General features: G+C 51.1%; 1 protein-coding gene across 2 annotated transcripts in view; it reads right to left on the reverse strand.

The window, feature by feature from the left end:
* VANGL1 (VANGL planar cell polarity protein 1) overlaps nt 1-14,282 on the reverse strand; it is a 52,637-nt gene extending 38,355 nt beyond the window's left edge. The window contains exons 1-3 of one of the 2 annotated variants that reach the window (XM_004771091.3): nt 14,120-14,278; nt 13,198-13,366; nt 4,857-5,062 (exon numbers count right to left, since the gene is read on the reverse strand). In XM_004771091.3, the coding sequence (XP_004771148.2) occupies nt 4,857-4,927 (71 nt within the window). In that variant the 5' untranslated portion in view covers nt 4,928-5,062; nt 13,198-13,366; nt 14,120-14,278. Of the gene's footprint in view, nt 1-4,856; nt 5,063-13,197; nt 13,367-14,119 lie in introns of both variants that reach the window. The other variant, XM_004771093.3, reaches the window with a different exon arrangement.
* Nucleotides 14,283-16,743: the final 2,461 nt, after the last annotated feature.

The raw sequence follows: 16,743 nt of genomic DNA on the forward strand, positions 1-16,743 counted from the left end.
TATGGGCGGGGTCTAGAATCCCTGCCTCCCAGGAGTCTCCTCTTCTATCTTGTGTTTCCATCACCAAGTCAGGTCTATCTAGCCAACCCCATCTATCCATGCACTACTCCCATGGGTCAAATCCTGTGACAGCACAAATTCCAGTAGACACCAAAATTCTTTCACTGAATGCCAAGCACTGGAGCCTGAACCCGGCCAAGGCAGAAAGCAGGTCGGGGACACACCCAGGGCTGGAAACTGCCTCCCCAGGGCCAGCCATCACTCTGACCCCTGGCCCACCCCAACTGGCTCTTAAAGGGCCCAACAGCATCCAAAGGAGAAGGCCCAGCCTGAACCATTCCCTTGGTAACATCCCGTAAACCGGATAGGAACCTATCATTCAATAATTCCAGGAAGGTTCTCTCATCCCCCAGAGCCAGAAACCCGAAACCAGTGCTTCTCACACCTGAGTGTGCAGAGACACCACCTGGAGTGGGCATTTGAGTGCACATTCACTGGCCCCACCCCTAGGGAATTCTGGAAGAGAGACAACAGGAATGACATTTTCACCAGCACCCCAGGTGATCAGGATGCAGGGCATCCGGGAAACTTTCCCCAGGGTTCTTCCACCCCAATGCTCCCGGGGAGAGGGGTGTGGGAGTGAGTGCTTGGAAGTACGGCTGTCTGTTAAGTGCCTGCATGCAGTAGGGGCTCAATAACGGGCCCATTATGCACAGCCCTACGATGTCATGTCGAGGTAGAGAGTAGCTTCCTTAGTAAAGCGGCATTCAGAGGAGGAGGCTGGAGGGAAGGCTCAGGCCAGCATGTAGCAGGACTCAGCATCAGTCTGTGCTGGTCCCTGCTGCCAAGGGACCAAGATGGGCCATGCAGCTTTTACAAAAATCACTGGTCATCAACTATTGCTCCAGGAAGGTGTCCGAGCCGCTTCTCAATAGAGAAGTCCAACAAAAACACTGCCATCCAGTGCTGTCCAGGGTGCCAAGCTCGGAGCGCAGGACAGCTACTTCACTGCATGAGGAGCCCACGTGTTCATCTCAATACTCCCAACGTTGGGACTCCAAGCAAGGGCCAAGTGCACTCTGGGAGAGGGCTTTGTGGTGGTGAAGACAACCTGTTCATGGAGGCTAAGAGTGAAAACAGGAGACAGGGCAGAGCATGGCGGGGGCAGTAGGTACAGCTATCAAACCACAAAACAGCTGTTAGGAACCCAGGCACACCAAGGAGGGTTTCCAGTGTGCCTGAGTAGTAGGGATCACTTTGTGCCTTTGTTGGGCAGGTGCATCACCTTCGGGAATCGCTGTATCTCAGCATCAGTCTCCAGGCAACATCCACCAGTAAGGGTACAGCGTATCTGTGCTCGAGTGTGTGCAGGCCAGAGGGTGGAAGAGCAAGCAGCGGCACATGGGAGGCCCGGGCAGGTGTCCGTACCTGCCGTGCGTATGTGCATAAACCCATCTACTTAGATGATTCCAGAGCTGGGCCCTTGCGGGCAGCTGTAAATGCCCCTGGTTCCAGCCAGAACCCCCATCAGTTCCTCTTCCCTTCCCACTACAGGCGGCATTTCCTGGGAAAGACGATTTAGCTCTGTTTCTGTTGTTGGTCTCTTTCTATTTGGGGAAAGCCAGCCCCACCAGTCACTCCGCCCTTTCCTTCTCCATCACCACCCACTACCTGCCCTTGCTTGGCTGGCGGTGGGGCTGTCTGGCTGCTGCCGCTGGCTCAGCAACGGACTCGGGTGGGAGGGCTGGGCACAGCGCAAACCAACTCTGAGGCCGCCTGGGAACAAAAGTGCCAATTCCCTCCCCATCCTGGCCATCCTCTCTTGGACAGTGCATTTCAGCACATTCGTCACATGAGTTTCCTGCCCCACCCCCACTCCCCCTCTAGATGCTCCCCATCTAGCACAGCCCGGGGAGGAGCCGGGCTTCCAAAGGGCCAACGAGTCAGGCTGGAAACCTGCCAAGGGTACCTGCTAGGCTCGTAATGTCAGGCAAACAGCACTGCCTTTCCGCACCTCCCATGTTATTGCCTGCTAAATGGGGCGATACCATAAATACCATGGCTCTAGGACAGCCATGAGGATGGGGGACAGGAGCTGAGGGTCCTCACAGGTGCCCACCAAGTGTTCCTTGGCGTCGCTGGCCGCTGCGGTATGTGACGAAGGGAAGTATTACTCCAGGCTCAAAAGGTAAGACAAGGTCAGCTGAAGTTGGCACCATTTTCCCAGCAAGTTGACTAACTGGACACCCTCTGGAGAGAGCAGACATCACAAAACCAGCCTGCTGACCTCTTTGTTGGAAAAGAGTCAGGTGTCATCTGTTTGGAACCCAGCCAGCCCCCCACAGATGATCACGGTGTCACTAGGCATATCAGGTTTGGTGCACTTCATTATTCCTTTCTGGGTGAGAGGCCTAATACAATTACCCCAAAGCAAGGTCCCTCCCCTTTCTTCCTTTTCCATTCAAATTCCTGACAAATCCCTGAGCAGAACAGCCTTCCCGGGGACCCTGCTGGGGGATACCATACCCTTGGCAGGCGCTAGGGCCTGCTTACACACTGGTGAGGGGTAATCTTACAGCTTAATATTCTTTATGCCCGACACAGTACTCCTGGGCCCACACCATCTACAGACTACAAGCTTTGCCCCATAGTTAGCTACTGCGCCTTACAGGACCCTCAGGGAATTCACTGCATGTGGGTGCTGTTTTTTCCTCAAGAACCCATGGAATCTCTGATGGCCATTCCCTCCACCCAGAGCTTTTCTGAACAGGCATTCAGCAGCACTCCTTGAATACTTTATTCAAAGGCTCAGCTTGTACTCTCATTTGCCAAGTACTTTCCACATGGGTCCAAGGGGCACATTAAGAGTTTGGCATGCCGTTTTAATTGGAAGTTATTATCTCTTAACGTCACCACAAGAGCACTGCTGGACCAATTTCTGGGGTCCCCAAGGGGCCTGAGAAAAGACTGGAGCACAGCCTGGGGCCCACACATAGGACAGTTGGGACCCATGTGTAGGCAGAGAAGACCCGAGATGGTTCCTCCTCAGAGTCGAGCAAAACGTCATCCCCCATTCATCCCCAAGCACGAGTGGCACCCCAAATTCCTACTTCTGTCATGTGGAAAAGAGAAGCTTGGTATGCTGACAAAGGAATGGCTTTCTCCAGTTGGATGTTTCCAAACAGCTGTTTCTGGTGTTTTAGGATGAATCTAATGTTTTACTCGCTGGTTAAAACTGGTGATAAATCTTTGATCCCCAGAGGCATTCTGACTTTCCAGAGATCTGGGCTCTGCTGTGTCACCTGAGGCCTCCCTCAGCGGGCTTCTATTCAGCATGCTTCCAGAAAGACTAACCCAGCCTCCAGGAAGAGCTCTTTCACACCCTTTTCCACATTTTTATGACTTTAAGACCAACACGTGAAAATTTAGAAAATAATGAAGGCTTAAAAAAACGAAAACACAAAACCCACCCATAATTTTAATAATCCCTACATTCAGAGACCAGACAGGCACGGCCAATAATGTTACCATTCATCTTCTCATAAAAATACATAACTATTATAAAGCACAAAGTTTTGATTCTTATTTTAAACATGATTCCTCAGGTTATTAAACAATCTGTGAAAATTGTTGTTTCTCATTCTTTCACTTCATTCAGATTTTTAAATACAAGACACACCCTTGTAGAAGACTGAACAGGTACAGAAAAATAAAGCAAAAACAAAATTCCCATCAGCCACAATCTTGTGTTCGGCCCCTTTCCTACGGTGATCCACTGTGGGCAGCTCAGAGAATATCCTTCCAGACCTCTGGCTGCCTGTGTACATGCAGACAGGCTCACAAATAAATAAGTCTATTAGGTCGACACATCTTATCGCTACATTACAAAAAAAAGTCCCACTCTGCATTTGGCTGCTTTTGTGAGGAACTGCTTGGTCAGGGAAACACGGTTCCCAGTCCTCACGGGGTGTGACTGCAGCTGGGCCTTTGGGCAGTGGCCAGTTGGGACCTTTGAGCGTGATGCTGAAATGCCACGGCTGTTAACAGCATTCATACAGTCACTGGTTAGTGACCTCCCACTGTGGGCCATGTTAAATGCTTTACATGCACAATCATACAGAATTCTCTCAACAGCCCCGCGAGGCAGCTGGACCCATTTCACAGATGAGGAGTCTAAGAACGAGGTGGGACTACCACTTCACCAACCGTTTTCTCAGCCTCTCCATCCACTCGTTCCCTTGTTCCTTTACTCACCAATCAGTCTCCAGGTCTGCAATACTGCAGGCGCTGTGAACACCAGCGAAGACCTGCGCGGGAGGGAGTCTGGCCCCCATACCCTGCATGGCGGGTTTTCATTACCCAGGCTTGTTTACTGGGAAAACTCATCAAGAGAGAAATACGGCACTAGGCCAATCCCACCACCTAGTGTATAAACCTCACTGCAAATGCCTAAAGGGCAATGAGTCAGCGACTTTAGGTAAAAAGCAACAAATCAACACTTTTTTTTTTTTAAACTTTCATTTACAATCTTGGTAAAGCTTTGGGAGACCTGTTGTCTGTGAGAAGTATTTAGAAATGAAAACCATTTCCACTGCAGGGAGAAACTTTAATTTAAAATCAATTGTGAGAAATTAAGATCATCAACCATAATGGCAGCTATAAAATGTAAATTGGTGGTATAGTTACTCCCGACACATGTTAAATGCTCTTAAAGCCCGCCTTCTCGTGGGCCGCTGGACCGACCCTCCAGCAACAACAGCCCCGCAACCCGGCTTCACCACTTGGAAAGTGAGTCTAGAAGGCTGCACTGACCTGCGAGTTTCCAGGAAATGCGGAACAATCTAGAGCTTACGTACCCTTGTCTGTGAGATTTTTTCGAATGACTGGAATAGTAAGAATATCCAGAATATGTGGATTCGGTATCCATAGCAATGGGGAGCTTGCTCTTGAGAAAGGAGCAGCAGCAGTGTTTCTCCTCGGAGGTAGAGAATTTCACCAACTAGACTCTGAAAGCTGCCAAGGGTCTGGAGATCCAGGAGCCGCGCTTCGACAGGAACAAATTCTAAGAAAAGCAGGGAGGAAAAAAGGATAATCAACTTCCAAAGGCAATAAAGATTCTGAAGATAAATGACAGCAGCCACCTCCCCTCTGGGTCTCCGTTGGAGAACGAGCAAGCAGGGAAGGAGCCTCTGAACGCTAAGTGCTTCCCTAGGGGTCCAGGAGGGAGACAGGTAGGGACTAGGCAGGCTACCCCTCCAGCACAGCAGCCGCGAAACACACGTGGGAGAGACCTGGCCCCTGGCCATTTCCTGGACACAGCCTCACACAACATCACCACCGGGGTTCAGGCTGGAGGAAGTGGCGTCCCACAGCCTAGACAGGGCCCAGTCCCCACTGCCAGTTTGCTGGTTACAAGAACAATACACAGGAAAGCGGCTTTTAAGGGATTTTTGCTCATAGTTTCCAAAAAACAAACAAACAAAAAAACTCTCTATCTCTTTAAACCAGGGCTCCAAACACCAGAAAAGTTATCTTAAAGAACTGATGTTTTTCAAAGAAAAACTATTACCGCATTGTTTACAGCAGAAGAAAGCATGAAATAAGCGAAATGCCCCCAAAGTGCTGGAATAGGTAAGGAAACCACGTTCCTCCACCCAAGACAGATATCACATAGCTGTTTAAAATAATCAGGAAGAATGGGAAGTTTTACAACATAATGGTAAATTTAAAGACCAGACTACAGGATCATGGATACACCCTGAGCCTGCTGTTACAGTTAAAATCATATAGCAGGCTTACGTAAACACAGTGATTAAGAGGGAACATCAGAAAAATGAAGAAAAGCAGGTGACTTATTAGTTGCAGGCTCTGGGGTCTTTGCCCCACGTTTCCATTAGCTATTGCTTTGCAATAAAAATACACTGGAAACACTTCCAAGTACATTCCTGAGGCCTGAGTGCTAAAAACCCTTTACTTCTAAAGGCCTGAGAAGCACAAGTTTGTCTCTCCCAGCATCCCGCACCCCAGTGCTGGTCTCTGCCCCTCAAGGCTCCTCCTTCCAGTGCCCCTGCCCTCCCCTGGGAGCTGAAAGTGCAAACATAGCCAGTGACTTCAGTGTGAAGGGAGAACAAAGGAGCTGCAAATGCCACAGCCTTACCCCTACTGGGAAGGGGCCAAGGCACCCCCGCTAATACCCCTCCCAAGCACCCCGCCCCCAGTAACCTGCAGGTCCAGAACCAACCTCCTGGTCACTGCCACACACCAACACAGCTCCCAGTCTCAAATACCACCTAAGAGGGCTTTGCTCTTAGCGTTCATTCTGCCTGGAAGTGAGATGCATTCACTTCCAGGCACTGTGACCAAGGGGCTAGCCTCCCTTGTCCTGGGTCTCGTGACTCATGGTTTCCCACCTCCTCTGCCATCAAGAGCCCCAGGCGAGCAGTGGGTTCTAGTCAGAGCTCTCCACCGTCTGATAGAACCCAGGAGAACCCACTTGCCCTCTTCCGCCTCAGACTCCTCATCTGTCAAACTGGGATAAATCACAGGGTTGAGGGGTACCTGGGTGGCTCAGTCAGTTAAGCAGCTGCCTCCCGCTCAGGTCATGATCCCAGAGTCCCAGGATCGAGTCCCGCCTCTGGCTCCCTGCTCAGTGGGGAGTCTTCTCCCTTTGCCTGACACTCTGCCTACTTGTGCTCTCTCTCTGTCAAAAAAGTAAATAAAAAAATCTTTTTAAAAAAATCACAGGGTTGATCCGAGAAAGGAAACACATACAGGATCGGGGGCTGGGTTCCGATGCCTGGCTTTCCCCACATATTGGTTCCATAACGTCAGTCACATTACTTGAGCTCTGAGAACCCGCAATGCCGCGTGTGAGAACCAGGGCTGCTGGGAGAAACCAGGGGGCTCCAGCTGCAGGTGGGCCCAGCACAGGCGGCAGGGGCAGCGGGTAAGTGAGAGTTAGGGCTCTAAGACTTCCCTTAGGCTCTGAAAGCTCATGTCCCTCCTTGTCTGTCTCAGCAAGAGAAAGCCCTGGACAGGAGCAGGGCAGAGCCAGTGCCCAGCTCGCCCCGCCACTGGCAGCCCATCTCCAGACGGCATCTCAGCCCCCGGGGGTTGGTAACCAGCTGTGCACTCAAGCAAGGCAGTGTCCCACCCATAAAATGCAAATGAGGCCCCTCGTCTGTGGGCTGACTGTGAAAACATAGTGGCATTTTTTTCAGAATGTGAGTTTTGCTTCTGGACCACCTCCACTTCCTTAGAAGACAGCAAGAGACCATCACAATCACCCTCTTTGCGCCCAACTCTGCCTCCCACCGTTTTCCACCAGCGATTTCAGGGAGCTGCCAGCACCCTCGGTTCTCATCTCTCTGCTCTGGGGTCTGCTGCTTGTTCATCTGCTTTGTACCTGGCTGACACCTACACCAAGAGGTGAGCCAAATCCCCAGGACTGCCCAGCAGGAGCCTCTTTCCCTGAAGGCCCTCCGGATCACCCCCCTTCTTGTCCCCACTTCCAGCTAATTCTGGCTAAATGCTGCTGGGGTGTCTCAGAGGCAGATGACCCAGGCCCTACAGACCTGGGCTGGTGCTATTCATGCTTCCTGATGGAGACATCACTTGAGCCACTGTTGCCCCGCCCCCCATAAAATGAGGCCATTTAATGCGAGCTCTTCCTAGGTCCCTGAGAGCAATAAACCAGGCTCCCTATGTAAGGCTCATGGTAACCCAGGCTCCATTCCCCTTCCCCCTCTGCAAGAGGACATCATTCCAAGTCCTCATTAAAATCTCTGGCCATCCATTAAGACAACTCCAGGCACGTCCCTCAAAGGCAATCATGGGCTCCCAAGTGCCCTCTGGGGAAAGGCTCTACCCGACTCTACCAGCACCCATGTCCGGGCTCTCCCCAAGTCCTCCCTGTACTCCTCAAAGGGGTGGTCTGTATATGCTGCCACTCCCTCCCTCTCAACTGCCATCCCAATCTTCCTCCCTCAACACTCCACTGAAACAGCTCTAAGTGGGCCACATGCAAAGGTCACACCCTCGTCTTCCTTTCCCTGGACCTTCGGATCCCATTCTGTATTCATCTCTCTCTGTATTTAGCAAGCAGCCACAGGAGAGCACGCTAGGCAATGCTAGGACACAGCAATGACAAGGCGCACATTTGGCGCCCTGCCTGTGTTCCCAGAGCTTCCTGCGGCCGTCCATCCTGACAGGATAGCGCTGCTGCCACCGCTTCTCCAACATTCCCACCCTCTCTCCCATCAGGTTATCCCTTAAGGCTCAAAACTCATCCATGTTTCTTCTCCATCCATGGATTTACTCTAGTGTAAGCTTCTTGGAGACAGGAGCCACGGTTTCCCTACCGCAGCATACTCTGGACGTATTAGGTACTTGACAAACACTGAAAGAGTAAATCCCCAGTGCGCATCTCCCACTCGGCTGCCTCTTGCTCCCCTTGGGATCATCATTATCCCCACCAGTGCTTGCTGGAGTCCTGGCCTATTCTCTCCAGTGTCCTCTGCCGGGGGATACAGTCATCACATCAATCCTGTCCACCCAGCCCCATGCCAGGTGTGACACTCTCTCCCGGGATTCCCTCACATCCCGCTGTCACTGTCCTCAGGAGCCTCCCCTCACTCTCCTGGAGCGCGGCCACCCACCTGCCCCAGGCTCCCTGGACAGAGAGCTAACCTGTCACAAAGCCTGCAAGTTTCCCCATGGAATCTGGTCTACAGTCTACGCTGAGCTCAAGCTCCTTCCCCTAAGTCATGCTGCTCCTCTCATAGTGACCGACTCCTGTCCCAGATCTGAGTAAGGATTAAGCAAGAGCAACAGAGGCAAACTGACAATATCCAGAGTGGACTCATTTTAAGGGCCAGTGAAAGAGCGTGGATGTAGTTAATAAAACACCCATCGTGAAGCTTATCACTGCAAAGATATGTTTAGGAGAGAGTTCACTTGCATGCACAAGAAATTAGCAGAACTCAAATAAGGTCAGAGGGACCCGTTATCAGGAAGATAATAAAGCAATGACAAGGAATCAGGTCCACCACCCCTAACCCCCCACCCCCGGGGTAATAAATGGACAGGAGGCAGCACGGGCCTGAACAGAACCACCATGCAAAGGTGGAAATATGGATCCTAGAATCTGGAACGGTGGGCCCCTGGAGACGACCCACACAGTGCAGCTGGGCAGCTGCCACGGTGATCTTCCACGTCACAATGTGGATGTCACCTCTCTGCTTCAAAACCTTCCGTGGGGTCCCACTACAGTTGGAATACAACACGAAAACCTCCCTTGGGTCCGCAGGGTCCTGCCCACCTGGCCAGCTGCACTCCCCTTCTGGGGCTTTTAATGACAACACTGCTTTTCTCAAGAGGCCTTTCCAGATCCTCCAGGTGACAGGGGGCCCGTCACAGCACCCAGAACCACAATTGGCAACGTCTGTGCAGTTCCTGGAACGTACCAGATGCTCAGTAACTGTGTGCTGAGGGAGGGTGTCTGTGGCCGACCTCAGGCTGTGGAGGCCACAGAGGCACCGTGGACGGAACCTTGGAGGCTGCCCATCTGCCATTCTCCGCACTCCATGAGGGGAGGGCAACACGGTGATGAGCGGAGCAGCGACGTCAGAACCACCAGCTTTTGGATCACGGGACAGTGTCCTCAGGGCAACGTTTCTCTTCCAGACATGCTAGGGTAGGAGTCAGCTATGATGTCAGTCCCGCTGCTGCCTGATAGTGCCTGGCCCCACCGCCTCCCCCTGCCATCCACCACCCTGCACCCTGGCTGTAGCAGCAGCTGCAGGTACTGCCTGGGGGGGGGGGGGGGGGGGCTGGTTGCAAAAGCCAGCATGGGGCTGGAGCTGGTCAGTTCACATCTCTGCAAAGTTGAGACCAGTGCACTTCTGCTGTGCAGCAGAAGGTCCCAGAGAAGCCCCTTCGCCACGCTTTATTCAGAACAAAATGACCATCAGTGGCCTCCAAGAGAATCTCTCCCTAAAGTTAGGTTCACCCACATATAATGTGCCTGACTACTACTTAAAAGAAAAACACAGTGTTCAGAAAATCATCTGAGGGAAATAATACGTTACGGTAATGACAGTGGTAAACATTAAGTTAACCTTGGCGAAAAGGAAATTATAAAAACATCAACGGCTCTGCCTACAGCTATTAAGTAATGAAGGGAACTCTGGTTTGGAGGGTAGAAAGTTCTCTCTCAAGGGGTACAGGGAGGCACGCTGAATCTCAAGAGCCACTCCGCTTCTTCCTCAGAGGAGATTATTTCCAAGGGAAAGAAGGTTCTGGTACTGTTACGTTTAGGTAGATGGTGCTTACTACTTTTTATCATGCATAGAATGCTAAAGCGTTTGCTCCACTAATTATTTTTCCCCATTAATTGTTAGTTTTATTGTGTGTTTCGGTGGACATTTTTCTATACCCCGTTTCGGTTAGAGGGCACCCAAGGGGAACATGTAAACTGAAATAATTTTGTTCACGGTCAGCTCTTCCTCGATGGAGGAGAAGCAATGAACAAAAGTTCTGGAGTTAACACCATCACCCTTCAAATCCTGGCTCTGGTGTGTATCAGCTGTATAACCTCAGATCAAGTTACTTACCCTTGCTGTGCCTGTTTCTCTAACTCTAGCAACAGAATGATATTTTACTTAACGGCTTGCAGTGGGTATTACATGAGAGAATTCACAGGCATTAAGAATAGGGCCTTGTATGCAGAAAGCACAACTGTTAGGCATTACTGTTTATCAGTAAAGTGAAGTAAGGAAGGTTATGTGGGTATGGCATGAGACCTCTGTATTCCTTGCATACTCTTAACATGCACTGTTTGGTCAGTACTACTCTATCCTGAACGAATACCATGAACTGTAGCTAATCTAGTGACGTCTATTCTGTTCCCTGGGCCTCCTTTTGCTAGTACCAGGTTGGAAGGGAATATCAGGCAGATCAGAAAAGACTGTGTGTTATTGCATTTATTTGGAGGACCTTGGGGTTGTAAGGGAAGGTGGGAAGAAGTATCGCAAGCTCTGCAAAACATTTTGATGAACTTGTGGTCTATAAACCATAACACGTCATCCAGGTGACTGATACAGGGATCAGAGGGCTTGTGGCATCTGTGACAAATCCACTGATACTTGAATTACAATAGACCTCTTCCAGGTGAATGATCCCGGGCCACTGTACACAAGCAAAGAAAATGTCAACCTCATTTTACCTGTTTTGCCAATGATTTCAACTCACCTTCGAGAATAACTGCTCTTGGCTCCAGGCCCTAACTACCTCTGAAACACCCCCAGCAGCTACGTATAGATTTCCAAAGAGCTGTGAATGCTTAAAATGTCTGGGGTTCTGTGATGCATATCTATTATCAAGTGACCCCCTTATCCCCTGCTAGATTTTTAAGCTTCGACAAATAGATTTTACGAGTACTACCTTCTCTGTAAATCCCATGGTGCCAAGTCCAATGATCACTGTCCAATAAATGGGATTCAGAAAGACCCTGATGGGAGAGAGGCACACACATTTTCATCAGGCTTCAGGCAAGACCAAAGCCACTAGCGAAGACATGGTCCAGGCTCAAGTCCACTTACACCTTTTTTTTTTTAAGATTTTATTTATTTGACAGAGAGAAATCACAAGTAGGCAGAGAGAGAGAGGGAAGCAGGCTTCCCACCGAGCAGAGAGCCCAATGCAGGGCTCCATCCCAGGACCCCAGGACCATAACCAGAGCCAAAGGCAGAGGCTTTAACCCACTGAGCCACCCAGGCGCCCCTCCACTTACACCTGTCTTGTCCACCTTCTGGAAAATGGCACAGCACGATGCCCACATCACATGTCCGCACAAAGCTAGTCCCCTAACCATAGCTAGTTCACTTGACAGAGAGAGTGCCTGGCACTAATAAAAAACAGACTACAGTTCATCCTGTGCTTACTATATGCTGTGGGCTGTTTAAGTCTTTTGTATGTAATATCTCACTTAATCCTCAGAACACGCCATCTAAGGAACAACAAGCATTCAGGTCAAGTTACAGTTAAAGAAAGCAAGGTCACAGTAAGCGAAGGATCCAGGGCTTGAACCATGGAAAACGTACAGCAATACAGCAATTACCAGAACTGTTTATTTACATCTCAGAGGGTAGGCAACAATCACGGACTGTCGTCCCAAAACATACATAACCCACAAAGAATTTTGCAATTCCAACTCCTGCTCACAGGTTCAGCGTCCCAAGCATTGTGGGGCGTCCGGGAGAAAAGAATCAGAAACAGCTGGAGCTCCTAAGGGGTTCCCAGCCAAAAGGTACACACTGCCTACTAAAATACAATGCGATAAGCACGCACGCAATGCCAGGTCTGAGGCAGAGAGGGTGTGTGTTTGTGTGTGTTAGGGGGATGGAGGGAGAAGATGATTTTAACCCAACATCTGTTTATTCTTCAGCAGGCTGGTGTGACATGGAATTGGGGCTTGTAGGGAAACTTGCCTTTATGGTTCTGTCCTGTTGTTCAAACACCTAAGACAACAAAAATGTCCTGCTTGGTAAGCTGTCCTTACAAATAGGCCATTCCCAAAATTCTTCTCCCACTCTACTTACAAATTAAATTGCAAAGGCTGTAACAGTGAAAACTTCACACTATATGTTCCACTAATTACCCTGAGAGACACCAATGTTTGGGAATGCTAAAAGCCCATGGGTAGGTAAAGAGTGTTGTTTCTCTGAACTGCAGAATAAAACAGTTTCCTCCCAGAAGTCAAAGCTCCAGCCATATCACACTGATTTAATTCAACTCTAAAAACTCTAATTAGTGGTTACATAAAATGACTAATTACTTCTCCCCGGTTTTAGACAGTTTCTGCCATGTCACTAAAAAGCCTAGGAGCTGTGTAATCAAACAACCCACCCCCCAGGAAGAAGAATGCTAATTAGCATTGTTGATTGGTGACACAAGCTATAATATTTTCCAGCAACTCTGTAAAATTCATAAACATATCAGGGAAAATGCCAGATTCTTTACAGCTTGCTAGATTTTGGCATAAAGGTCTAAAAATACATGCATTTCCAACCACAGCCAGGTCTAAGGGTTTAACAAAATGCACGCGCCAGCCACACAATCATCACAATAAAGCGCTCTGACGTCTCTTAACGAGGAGCTAAACGGGCTCACGACACCTTCCCGGCTGGGCCATTATACCTGGTCTGTAGATGTGAAAACTGAGCAAGAGATTTCTCAGCTTCGAGGCTCACCAGCTCATCTCCGCCAGGCCACGGCTCGGCCCCACGCCTGCCTCCACCGGCGACGCGTTTAAATTTTTATAAAGCTTCACACTTCTCTGGGCGCGTTGCTTGGGGATGTTCAAAGACTGCAGGAGGAAATGAGGTCCTGCCCGTGGCGAAGGCTGCCCCGGCGCGGAGAGATTTCTTCCAACCGGGACACCTCGGGCAGAGACTTGCCGGATGTCTTCCGCTCCACCCCGGCGTTTTTTGAAAGTAAACTCCTACCTGCCTGTTGCGCTCTCCCGGGCGCAACCGGACTCGCCCCCCAGGCCTCTGGGGCCGGCTCAATTTTGTAAGCGAGGTGCGAACACAGGCCGGCTCTGTGCCGGTTTCTGACCCAGGCAGGACCCGGCGGCTCCGGGCGCTGGCGGTTACCGGGTCGAGCCCCGCGGCAGGCTGGGAGCGGCGGTCCGCGCCCGGTTCCCGGGGAACGGAGAGCGGCCCGCCGTCCCCCTCCCCCCCGCCGCAGGGCCGGTAGGGCCACCCGGTGCCCCGGGAACGTCGGCCACTCCCCGCCGGCCGGCCGGAACGCGCACCCCGGGGCGCACCCCAAAGTGCGGCCAGGGCAACAGTCGGCGTCCGAGGCGCGGGGAGGGAGTGCCGGGGTAGTGGGGCGCAGCAGCGAACACGGGGCAGGCAGGGGCCGGGGCAAGAGAGGCGCACCTCGCAGGCTTGGGAAAGGAGTGGGATCCCGGGAGGCACGGTAGGGGTGCGGCGCGGAGGCGGGGAGGGCGGGGACCCGGGGTCCCAGTGCGGTGTAGGGGGTGCGGGGACTCCGCGGCGGGGGCGTCTCTGCGCCCGCGGTATGCACCCCGCGCCCGGCCTCCCGCGGGACTCACCTCTGCGCCGGCCGTGCGGGCTCCGCGGCCCGCGCTCTCGGCTCACAGCGTCCGGGCTCTGCGGCCTGCGCTGGGCTCCCTTAGAGGCAGAGCCCCGCCGCCGCCGCCGCCGCCGCTGCACTGCCGCTTTCCGCTTCCTGTCCCGGCGCCGCCCCGCAGCCCGAGCCCAGCCCTGCGAGCCCGGCGCGGCCGCGAGCCAAGAGCAGCGAGCGCGGCCGGCCCCGCCGCGGGCCCAGCCCACCTGCAGCGGAGGGCGGGGCCGGCCGGCGTCTCCCCGCCCCCGCCCCCCACCCCAGTCTCCCCACAGCCACGGCGCGCTCATAGTCACACACGCTCGTGCACACATGCACGCACAGACCCCGGGACTCACCACGCACACATTCGACCCCGCCCTGCACCCCAGCATACTTGCACCCTCAAACGCGTGTACGCACACACATGCGCGTGCACACACACACACACACACACAATCATGCACATAATCCAAGCCTGTTTGCCTTCACCGGAGACCTACATAGGTTCATACAGCCCAGGGACCAGACCCCCCCCACACACACATACATATACACACACATTCTTAGAACTGAACTACAAATATCCATATACACCCACACCACAACCAATGTACATTATGCACACTTAAATTCACACACAGCCTGGGAAATGACCCCACAAATAACCACACACACCCAGACCCCCAGAGCCACCCCTCCCCCTCGTCCTCCTCTAACAGAACGATCACTGTGGCCACCCACACCACCACCTCGTTTTTCTGGAAACTGCTGGAAGAACACACTTCAGAAGGCAGTCAGGCAACCCCAGGCTTCGGTCCTGATTTAACAGGGTGGGCTTCCATCTCTGAGTCTCTGTTTCCCTGTCCAAAAAGTGAGGGGCTAAGAATGGCAATCTTGCAGGCTCCGGGTGAAGAGTATGGGCAGTAGCTGGTGCCCAGTAAGCACTGAACAGTTGTCAACTGTTTCTGTGAATGTTTGCCTTCTTCTTACTTAGTTGTCTTGTGTGGGTAGGGCTAGGGATCCCTGTGGAGAGTCTGGAATCTGGCCGGAACCCAAAGCTGCTTACATGATGAGCTCTCTTGTAGAGGCATGCCTAACCAAGTACTGTGGGCAGTTGGTGTGGGGAAACACACACCCACCCTGAGCTAGCCTTAGTTGGGGAACTTGAGCTCCCAAAGCTGTTACTGGCCCCTCACCATCGCTCTCCCCCATCCCTGTAGTCCCCATGGTCTCTCCTATATGTTGCAATTCTTCAGATTCTTCAGAGGACATCACATGTTCAATGTGCCAACCTTGGCCCCCACCCCCAGCCTGCCACCATCTTCCTCTGCTCACCCTTGGCAGTTCAGGACATCTGCCCACCCCTCATCAATCTGTCACCTATCTCCAGGGGCCAGGGGCTTCTGACTCGAGCAGCCGGCTTCCGAAGGGTAAATCCAGTGGTCTAGCCACCATGCTCAGATGCAGAAATACAGAGCTTTATTTTTTAAAACGTGTCTTTCATCTTTAAAATGCAGACCCTCCAAGGTTACAACAGGCCAGGGATTTCCGCTCCTAGTTATGAGGCTCCTGAATAGTCCCTGTGAAATACACAGATCCTCACTAAATCTTGATGGGAACTGACTCGAATTCACTGTAGCTTATGAAATCTAGACACCTCACCATGTGCTTCTGTGGGAAAGGGGAACAGTGCAAAATAAACTCTATTTTAAGACAAGAAATTCACATTTAAATGCCATCTACTCTGTATTTTAATTTGATAATTTCACGTATACAAGTGTAAAAGGTAAGAGCTGGAAAACTTTTCCGAAGTTCTGTATAACCTGGAGGCCTGCCCTGGCTCCCATTTTCTACCAGCAAGTGGGTCAGGCTTATTTCGTGCTTGCCTAAAATTGAGTTCTCCAGCTTAACCTGAATTAGTAATGAAGGTAAAATTGTGGGTTCCATCTGCCACTCCATTGTTTCACTGCTCCATTTGTTCCAGACTTAACTAGGAAAGTGTGGTTCTGTGCTCAGTGCTCTCTCCAGCATGGCAATATATGTTTCACAAATTAATGTGTGTATTTCTCCCTTCCTGCCCATTCTCATGGGTAGAATTCTACTTACTAAAATTCTCCCGGGTCTGCCAACATCCAGCTCAAATGCCATCTCCTCCCAAAGCCTTCCCTAGTTCTCACAAGCTGAAAACATTCCTCTCCCCTATTTGAATTCACGTAGCATTCTGGGTTTCCATACTCACCTTCTTACCTTGTATTGGTTATTCCACTGTCCAATAATGTGTAATACCACGTCTTATTTATCTTTTTTCCAGTAGAGATCTTTCCACATAGTCATTGCTTTAAAACAAACAAACAAACAAAACCCAAAAAACCGTAGCAAATGAATGCAGGACTATAAAATACAACCTGCCTTTGGGAAGTTAATAATCTAATCAGGGAACAATCTAATTGAAAAGTTTTGACAGATGCACATAAACAGAGTTAACAACAGAAGAAAATATATAAAATGCTAAATGCAGTAAAGGCACACTTTTTAAGAAGTCACTTACCCAGCCTTGAGAATTCTGAATACACCTGAAAAACAGCATTTGGGTCTCTGATCAACAAAATA

This window comes from Mustela putorius, unplaced genomic scaffold, assembly GCF_011764305.1.
Source record: "Mustela putorius furo isolate JIRA1106 unplaced genomic scaffold, ASM1176430v1.1 tig00000585_pilon_pilon_pilon, whole genome shotgun sequence".
Classification (NCBI taxonomy): Eukaryota; Metazoa; Chordata; class Mammalia; order Carnivora; family Mustelidae; genus Mustela; species Mustela putorius.